The following is an 11,015-nucleotide window of genomic DNA, read 5'->3' on the forward strand; positions in this document are numbered from 1 at the left end:
AATAATAATAATAAAATAAAAGTACATGGAACCTGCCCACAAGCCCACTGAGTGAGAACTTCTGCAATGCTCTTAGGGCCCCAGATCCAGCCCAGCCCAGACCTGGCAAGTATATGTGAGAACTTCCAGCTTTGCTGCATCCAAGGACCTCTCCGGAACAAAATTCAGGCATGCTGTGAGAGAGAGACCCTCTGCCCTGCCCTCAGGACCCCCTTTTTTTTTTAGAATGACACTCTCAAGCCCTCCAAGTGAAGAAGAACTTCTGGAAGGCTCTTGGGGCCCCCCATATCGAGCCCAAGCCCAGGCCTGGCTAGTGTGTGGGAGAGTTTCTGTGCTTCCCTGTTCCCCCTGGGCCAGGGGCACAACAGGGGGGCACCACAGGTTCACTTCCAAGGGCTGCAGCAGGAAGCAGCTGAACAAAATGGCTAGACCCAAGCCAGGCATAACTGGATAAATGCAATCTTAATAGATCTGCACCCTAATTTCAGTAGATGTTAAGGTTATAACAGCACCAAACCTCTACACCAAAGGTCTAAGGTCAGTGCTATATGAAATGACAAGGAGAAGGATAAAAATGCAATCTCAGGCCTCAAGCCCACCCAGAACAACTGCAGAGGACACTAGCTCAGGTGAAATGAATGAATTAACAGCTTTGGAGGTAAAGAAACAAAATCAGAAGGGTATAGAGGAACCCAGAGCAGATCTAATTTCTGAAATAAAAAAGAAATCTCTGAATTCATAGCATCTGATGTAAAGAATCAAATACAGAAACATATAGAGGAAACCCAATCTGAAAAAAACTGCAGTAAAAGAATTAATAACTGCTTCTAAAGAAGACATTGATAAAAAAAAATAGAGGAGATTAGAAAAATGACGGATTCTTTGAATGAGCAATACAGAAAGAAATAGATCACGTGCAGCAGAGTCAAAGAGATATAGAGGAACTTAAAATCTCAATCATAAGACTGCAAAAATGTTTGAGTGAAAGTGAAGACAGAGTTTCAGATCTTGAAGACACTGATGCAGCAAGTGAAAAGGTAAGAAAAGATCTCTTAAAAACAACTAGGATGCAGGAAAAAATAATTCATCACCTGCAAGATGATACAAAGATAAACAATGTGAGACTAATAGGCACCAATGAGAAAGAAGGAGTCAATACAAATGACATTTAAACAAATATGGGCAGAAGTAATAGCAGAAAACTTCCCAAATATGAAGAAACAATCTGACATTCAGGTCACTGAAGCATACAGAAGGCCAAATAACTTCAACCCAATTAGAAACACACAGAGACATACAATAGTCACGATCCCAGAAATCCAGCACAAGAATAATATACCAAAAGCCAGTAGAGAAAAGAAGCAGATCATATTCAAAGGAACACCCATCAGAATTATGGGTGAATTCTCTTCACAAACCATGAAGGTAAGAAGAGCATGGAGCAGAGTACTTCAAGTCCTCTATGAAAACAAATTCCAGCCCAGAATACTATACCCAGCCAAACTCTCTTTCAAGTTTGATATAGAAGTGAAATACTTCCATGACAAAAAAACAGCTAAAGAATTTCATGATGACAAAGCCAAACCTACACAGACAACTCAAAGGTGTTCTAGAGAGGGACCAAAATGTTCAGAACTCCACCAACAAGAACAGAAGGGACTCACTAAATAGGACAAATAATTAAACACAGGAGATACATGAGTAAACAACAGAAGGTAAATAACATGTCAATCGTAAATCAACACATCTTAATTATAACCATCAATGTAAATGGACTCAATTCACCAATTAAGAGAAACAGACTGGCACTGTGGATTAGAAAATAAAATCCAACAATATGCTGTATACAAGAAACACATTTAACTCATAAAGAAATTCATAGGCTGAAAGTCAAAGGATGGAACACAGTACTACATGACCCAGCACCTCAGAAAAAAGAAGGTGTAGCAATCCTGTTCTCAGACAGTCTCAACTTCAAACCAAGAATGATCAACCAAAATAAAGAAAGCCACTATATACTGGTTATGGGAAAAATTCAAGAGGATGAGGTAACACTCATAAATATGTATGCGCCAAACATGGGAGCACCCAACTCTATAAGATGAATCTTAATGGACATGAAAAGTCTAATGTCCAATACCACAACCTTAACAGGAGAGCATAACACCCCCTTATCCCAAAAAGATAGTTCAACCAGACAAAAATTAGCAAAGAAGTAACAGAACTGAACCAGAGCTTGAAACAAACGGACTTGGTGGACACATACAGATTGTTCCACCCAACAATAGCTGAATACACATTTTTCTCAGCTGCACATGGGTCATTTTCTAAAATAGACCACATACTAGTCCATAGGTCATGCTTAGGTATATTGAAGAAAAGAGAAATTGCTCATGCATATTATCTGACCACAGTGCAATGAAACTGGAAAAAATTTCAAAAGAAAGCAGAAAATACCCCTAAATACATGGAAATTAAACAACACCGTACTCAGCCTTCAATTGGTCACAGACAGAATTAAACAGATAATTCAACAATATCTACAATTCAATGAAAATTTAACCACACCTTACTGGAATTTATGAGATGTGATGAAAGCAATTCTCAGAAGGAAATTCATAGCTGTGAACTCACACATTAAGAAAACAGAACAGCAACAAATAAATACCCTAATGCCACACCTCCAACATCTAGAAAAAGAAGAGCAAACCAAACCCAAAGATCACAGACAGGAAGAAATCGTAAAGAAGAGCAGAAATTAATTCAACTGAGACAAAGAAAACAGTACAAAGAATTAACGAAACAAAAAGCTGGTTCTTTGAAAGACTAAATAAAATCAATAAGCCCCTAGCTAGCCTCATCATAAAGAGGAAAGAAAAAATTCAAATACAAGCAATAAGGAATGAAAAGAGTATAATTACCACTGACCCAGTGGAAATTCAGAAGATTACCAATAGCTACTTTGAGAATCTTTACACTCATAGAGTAGAAGACACAAATGAAATGGACAGATTTCTAGAAAGGTACAAATTAACAAAACTGAATCAACAAGATATAACCACTCTCAATAGGCCAATAACAGCCAATGAAATATGAAATGTAATAAAAAGCCTACTGACAAAGAAAAGTCCAGGTTCTGATGGATTCACAACTCAATTCTATAAGAAATTTACGGAAGATATAATCCTTACACTCTTCAAACTCTTCAATGAAATTGAAAAGGAAACAATTCTCCGAAAATCACTCCTGGAGGCAAGTATTATACGATACCAAGACCAGGCAAATACACAACCAACAAAGTGAACTACAAGCCAATCTCCCTCATGAGCATAGATGCCAAAATCCTCAATAAAATCCTAGAAAATAGAATACAGCAAAGCGTCAAGAAGATCATACAGCATGATGAGGTAGGCTTCATCCCAGGGATGCAAGGATGGTTTAATATACTCAAATCTATAAATGTAATGCACTATATTAATAGAGCAAAATCTAAAAACCACATGACCATCTCAATTGATGTAGAAAAAGCTTTTGACAGACTCTAACACTCATTGGAAAATTGGAATAGAAGGCCTCTACTTCACTTTGATTATAGCCAACTGTGACAAGCCAACGGCTAATATAATTATAAATGGGGAAAAACTGAAATCTCTTACTCTCAGATCTGATATGAGACAAGGATGTCCTCTATCACCCCTCCTATTCAATATAGTTCTGGAATCATTAGCTAGAGCCATTAGATAAGAGGGAGAAATAAAAGAATAAGAATAGGTAAAGAAGAAGTTAAATTATCATTATTTGCAAACGACATGATACTTTACTTGGAAGACCCAAAAACTCCACCAAGAAGTTACTAGAATTGACACACAAATTCATTATTATAGCAGGACAAAAAGTCAATACCCAAAAGTCAATGGCATTCCTCTACACAGATAACACCCTGAGAGGTAAATTAGTGAAACAATACCTTTTACAATTGCACTGCAAAATATGAAATACCTTGGAATTCATCTAACTAAAGAAGTTGAAGATCATTTCTTGGAAAATTATGGCGCTCTGAAAAAAAGAGATCATATAGGATTTCAGAAAATGGAAAGATATTCCCTGCTCCTGGATAGGAAGAACCAACATTGTGAAGATGGCCATACTCCCAAAATTGTTGTATGGATTTAATGCAATCCCTATCAAACTACCACCAACATACCTCACAGACCTAGAGAAATCTTTCCTAAAATTTATTTGGAACCAGAAAAGACCTAGAATAGCAAAGGCCATCCTGGGCAATGAAGACAATGCCAGAGGCATTACAATTTCTGACTTGAAATTATACTACAAAGTTACTGTGGTAAAATCAGCATGGTATTGGCAATGAAATAGACTCTAGGATCAATGGAACAATTTAGGTGAGGTAGAGGCCTTTATTAACACACTCTGCCACCTGATCTTTGACAAAGGGCCAAACACTCTTAACGGAAGAAAGATAGCGTCTTTAACAAATGGTGCTGGAAAAACTGGCTCTCTACATGCCGAAAACTAAAACTTGACCCAGCTCTATCAACATGAACTAAGCTAAAGTCAAAATGGATTAGAGATCTAAACATTAAAATAGAAACACTAAATCTCCTGGAAGAGAAAGTAGAAGGAACTCTTGAAGACATATGGGTAGGCAAAGAGTTCATGTTGCATTCAGGCTATCTGCCCCAGGCTGGGGTACTGCTCACACCCACAATCCCAGCAGCAGTCACACCTATAATCCTATAACTCATAATCAATCATGAGTTAATCACAAACTCTAGAAGTCGCTCCACAACTGCATGATGCTTTAGGGGGACAACTAGACACAAGCCATAACAAAAGAAAAAAAGAAAAAGAATAGGTGGTGAATATAATAAACATAACAGTGGATTAAAAGATGATAAATGGCAAAGTATGTATCTGTCCATTTCCCTTTAAACAAAATTTCCAAACAGGAAAAATTAACCTATGGCATTAGATACTAAAATGATTTGGAGTTGGGAAGATAGCTCAGTAGAATAAGTGCTTTGCCTAGCAAGTGCAAGGGCCTGAGTTCAATCCCTGGTTTCAAAAAAAAAATCTATTAGAATGATTATTACCTTTTGGGGTAAGTTTGTGTTATTTGATGGACAACACAGACTGTGAGGGAAAGTAAGGAAAAGCTCCAGGAAAGAACAACATTTCTGCATGTTAATCTATATCACGCTTACATATGAGTCCTCATACTGAAAAGTTTACCAACCCATATGCTTCATATTAATGCTCATAATCATTTTTGTGTACATGTTAATTCTCCAAAAAATAGAAATGTTGAAAGGCAATGACACATAAATATGTAGAATTCTATTTAATATAATAATTTATGATTATTTTAATACTTCCAATAGAAGCATTGAAAGATATTTGGAGGGCAGGCAATATAGCTCAGCAGCATATTGCCAGCCTGGAAAGCACCAGGTCCTCAGTTTGACTCCCAGTATCAAAAAGAAAAAAAGAAAGAAAGAAAGAAAGAAAAAAATCTACTTTGAGAAGTCAATCACCACATTATGGATTTACATAGTATAATAGAAAATGGCTATAGGAATTAATGAAAATATGAATAAAAGAAAATACATCCAAAAACAAATGTAAGAAAAAAATCCTCAATCTATTTTTTTATTTTTATTTATTTATCTTTTTATATATAGTACAAGGTCTAAGGGGTACAGGGTCTACAGGGTCTCACTGTGCAGTTTGGACTCATAGTGATTCTCCTGTTTTCAGCCTCCCAAGTGCTGGCATTACAGGCGCGCTACAATGCATGCCCCGTCGCCATTGCTGTCTCAGCGTGCCCTGGGGCGGGGCCGGCTCTGCACGCAGGGCATCGAACCCTTCCATTGCGCTGTGCCTCAATCTATTTTAAATGTTTTGTTTTATTCTAAGCAAATAAATCCCAGTTACGGTATTAGACATTGTTGACAATTAATGCACAGATATATATTTCATGTTTAAAAGTATCCCCAGTTCTTACACAGAGATATCAGCTTGGAGATACATAGCCCAGGTATACATTGCTCTTATGTCACACCTCTAGACATTTTGGCAATATAAATGAAAAGTTTTAAAATAATACAAAATACAGTGCTTTAGGAATTTACATAAATTTACTTACATAAAGACATTTTAATTTTTACATGAGCTTGATCATAAAATAGATATGGGTATTTAAAATTCTTTCTCTTCCTTTTATCTGCAATGCTTTGAAATGTAAGATGTGCTACATCTTTAATTAAAATTTTATATCTAAATTCTACAAATAATACTTATGAAAAATCCTTACTTATGTGTTGCTAAGGTTGTTTCATCCTTATGAATATCTTTATCCATTTCATCTTTGCTTTCTTGAACTTGCCATTTGGCATTTTCAGAGTCTTGCGAAACCAGTTCAAGTTCTTCATGAACTTGTTTGAATAGCTCCATCACCTAGAAGGAAAAAATATTCTTGCCGATGCATGCACTTATGTGTTAACTAAAGAAAAGACTGTACTTTAGGATACTTGAAACGTAGGGAAAAGGTCTACGCACACATTTCTCCCCACAGTTGGTCTACTACTTAGAGAAATAAAAGTTCACACACAGAGGGATCAATGCTTGGCATAAATTTGAGTATCCGGATCAATGGGTCCAAAATAAAATGCTACCTTTTCAGATAACAAAAAGGTTCTCCTTTTTGTTGTGAAAATAATTTTTATTGTACAAAATGATGCAAACAAAGCTGAACAAAGAAATTTAAGAAAATCACCCATATTCCCTTCAACCAAGAATAACAAATCATGATACTTTGTTAATGGTACAAAATATTTAAATTTACACTCTCCATTAAGAAACATAATGAACATTCTATTATCTTTTCCTTTATATCTCCCTGTCTGTCCTCTTACTGGTATCACATTTACGTTATAATCTCTTATGATACACAATCTGCATTGCTCAATTCATTGTCAGTTCCATGAACATTACCCACAACTTGGGAGATCCATAACATAAATATTATTGCAATGAAGGCCATAGAGAAGAGCTGCACAAACTGCAGGTAGCTGCACATATTCAAGTAATATCTTCAAAAGTACTGTGAAAAAAGAATATGCTGAATCAAAAAAGTAAGGTTTACACTCTAGAAAAGGAGCAATAACTTGTATGCTCATCAACAGAAGACAGCCCATCTTCACAAAAATCTTTTCCAATATTTTAAATGATTTTTTTCTAAAAATAATTTTCAAGTAGAAAACTGATAAAGCTTGTCCAGCTTAATTTCACTAGAGATTGACATTTTTATATAATGATTTTTGGATGAATGACAATTTCTATGATAATAAACCTTCCTGTATAACAAGCATTTTTCTCTATTCTGTCTCTTTATATTTCTTAGTACATTTATAATTATAGTCTTATCTGGCTCTACCTTTTACTGACTATTTTTGTTAATATGACTTTTCTATGTACATGTTAACCATTAAGTCAGTATGGAGAAATACTACTTCTATTCATTTTGAGAACAGTATATTGGGGATATTATTTCTATAAATTCAACCGTGTCTTTTAAAAGTCTTCTACCTAGTATTTTAGTTCTAATGTAAAAATTTGATTTCATTATTTTAAAATAATTATCTCATTTCATTTTTCACATCATCAAAGGTCTCCAAATCAATGTTAGGTTATATGTTAAATATACTTAATTTATTTTTATAATTCCTTGAAATGATTGTAACATAAATGATTATCATGAATACCAGTGACTTTTGGAAATAGTTTTTTAATCACATGCAATGTTTTTTCTTTGAACTTTAGTTATTTATTTTTATTAGCTTTTAAATTATAACAAATACATTTTAAGCATCCTTTTTTAATAGTGACAAACATTTACTAATTCACAAATTACAAAACATTTCCACATCAGTATCTCCTCTGATGCTCAACTTATTTTTGCAAAATATGGACTGCATCCACATTTATAGATTAAGTAGGCAACTACTGGTGTAATTTCATGTGCAAGATCACCTAGCTATTGATAGAAAAAGAGCTCTAAACTAAGGGTGTCTACCTCCCAATTCAATGACCCTGCTGCTTTATTGTTTAGAAACAATGAAGGAGAAAGTAAGTGGTTAGTTTTAGTTCTTTGAAAATTCGAACTGAGGAATGAAGAACTGCCTCTTAGCAGATATGACTTACCTTTAACAAAGTGACTATAAAGTACCAGCCTCAAGGGGGGGGGACTTTTAAAGATCTGGGGGCAGAGGCAGTTGGCATTTCTGGGGCTAGGAATACTAGATGGCTGTGAGAGCCAGAGGCTCCTCCCTGTCCCTCTCTTGCTTCTTTTCCCCTTTTCCTCCTCTTTGTCCCCTTTTTCCTTCTTCCTCCCTTGCTTTTTTCCTAAGGATCTTTATCATCCTCCACTTGACTACCATGCTTCCTTCATGAACACTGTCAAATGGTCAGCTACTATTAAGCATACTAAAAATGTACTCTAACAGGACACTGCATGTTAATACTGAAAAAGTCTTACAAACATTTGTGACATGCTAAGTAACACAGGAGATGGCCATTAAAATGGGGTTCTTTTTTTGAGATGAATAGGATAGTGCCATTGCTTTTTCTAAAATTTATTTTAGTGAGAAAATTTAAGCGTCTTTTGAATACATCATATTTTTCTTTTATTATGCTGATGCATCAAATTACATACCCATATTTTTGCATTGTTGAGTCCTCTCTGCCTTGCTTTAGTAAGTCATTCTTGGGTTGATCTTATTCTTTAAAACTTTATTTCATAAATGTTTTATGTAATATGTTCAATTATATATTGATTAGTAAATTTTGTAGAATTTCAATAGGATTCCAGCATTGCATATGTGAGACATACTATATTCGTTCATTCATTCATTCATTCATTCATTCATTCATTCATTCATTCATTCATTTGGTAGCAGGAACCAAGTCAGGACCTTCTGCTTGCCAGGAAGCTGCTATGCTGCTGAGCAATATCTCTTGCCCATGAATTTAATTTTTTTTTCTCTAAGACTAGTAGAGAAGATGCAGAGGATGGGAAAAGAAGGAGGAAAGAATGAAAAGATGAATGGGGCAGCAGTCAAAGTAGTATATACAGGTTAGATGCTAAGACAATCTCACTATTCTGCATAACTAATAAGTACTAATACATTTTTTTCCTATGGATTGGTTGTGTAAAACAACATTAGAATGCCTTATTCTTTACAGGATAAATCAAATCCAACCACAATATCGAGTATAGTATCCATCATTGATACTGTACCATACTACATGTTGATATTTTGACTTGGACTTCAGCTTTGTTCTTGGAATATATATATATATATTCAAATATTTATGTGGGTATACTATATTTTAGATAGCTTTTTTTACTTATTAAATGAGATCGTATTAGTAAGCTCTTCATCTTTCAGACAACATACTTCATACTCACAGTTTAAAGGAGTAGAAGTTTATTAGGCTTGAAGTTTGTGGTGGGTTCAGTCCATGGAGGAGGACTGCAAGGCAGAACTGTGTGGGAGAGAAAAGCTGCTCAAGCTGTGGCAGCCAGGAAACAGGAGGAATGGGACATGGATGGGATGCCTTTCCAGGCCACATCCCAATGCCCCTCCAAGCAAGGACTTGTTAGATCTCACCACAGCAGGGAAATAGACCTTTTGAGTACCTCTTTTTGAATATATACTTTTTAATATACTTCACTTATATTTGAAGTAAAACAGTATAATGTAAAATACACAAAAGTACATAATTCCATGGTGTCTAGCACATTCTCTTTGTTTTGTTATCATATTTTTTGTCTCATTCTCATGTATTTTCATGGCCCCAAAGAGAAACTCTAACCCATATACAGTTATTCTTCCATCTCCTTGTCCTGTTTCAAAAGATTAAAAGATTCTTTTGGAATCAGTGTACATAAAATGACCCTGGGATACGTAAAATGCAAAAGTCTTTGTTACTTATAGATCTACATGACAGGTAGTTGCCAGGCAAGGGCAATAGACAGTTTCACTGTGGGCCAGAGTAACAGCCAGATCTGTCCACAAAGCCAGCTCAGGTGTGGCATGCCAGTGGTTACCTAAACCTGAGGGGATTCCTATGGAGTGGCTAATCTGAGCAATTTAAGCAGGACCTGAGCATATGGACTGTCCCTACTTGTTGGGGACTTGTTCCTGAGGAAAAGATGGGCCAGTTATTCGTGGTGTAGCCTGGATCCACTGCAGCAACCAGCTGCCAGGTCTGGCCCCCGCCTTATTTCCACTCAGATCTTCACCATTCCCTTTGTCCGGATGTTGAGGTCAGCATTCTCCTTGTTTTCTGATTTCATGTTGTCTATAATGACATTAGTGTTATGAGATCTTTTCTTTAAATGCAAGTGTTTGCAGCTAAGAATTTTCATATTAGTACTACATCCCATAAGTTTTGGTACAGTTTGTTTTTAATCCCCTTCATCTAATTCATGCATACACTAAGCCCATTATGCTTTTATTACATAAATTTTATATATTAACAGTGAACTGCCCAGGTTAAAAAAGTACCTTACTATCCTAATAACCTGTTTTAAAACTGTCTCAATGCTATTTCTTTCTCAATAAAATTAATATAAAAAAGAAAATGTAAAAAAATAAAAAATACCTCAAATATAACTCAGTTGATATTTGTACACGTGTACTGATATCGAGGTTCCATGCTCTGGAACACTATTCTTCAAACGTTCTTACAGTCTCTCTATAGTATTATGTCTCTCTGAGGAGGTATTTGGCAATCTCAGTGTTCTTAAATCTGCATTTTATTTTTGAAGTTGGTCAGTTACGTTCATTTTGTAAGCAAAAAAAAATGTGCTTTCTTCCACCTTATGGCCCAAGGTTTTCACATTTTGGCTGTACAATATTTATAACCTTTCTTAATAGTACCTCAACCGTTTTATGGGAATTATTTTCCCTTGATTATACACCACAGTA

At 35.5% G+C, this 11,015-nt stretch overlaps 1 protein-coding gene across 1 annotated transcript in view; it reads right to left on the reverse strand.

The window, feature by feature from the left end:
- The window catches only part of Ccdc178 (coiled-coil domain containing 178), a 477,797-nt gene that overhangs the window by 374,499 nt on the left and 92,283 nt on the right, over positions 1–11,015 (reverse strand). Inside the window, exon 8 of the mRNA XM_023715742.1 lies at positions 6,335–6,477. Coding sequence (XP_023571510.1) covers positions 6,335–6,477 — 143 coding nt within the window. The remainder of the gene's footprint in view (positions 1–6,334; positions 6,478–11,015) is intronic.

This window comes from Octodon degus, unplaced genomic scaffold (genome assembly GCF_000260255.1).
Source record: "Octodon degus isolate 3935 unplaced genomic scaffold, OctDeg1.0 scaffold00003, whole genome shotgun sequence".
Taxonomy (NCBI): Eukaryota; Metazoa; Chordata; class Mammalia; order Rodentia; family Octodontidae; genus Octodon; species Octodon degus.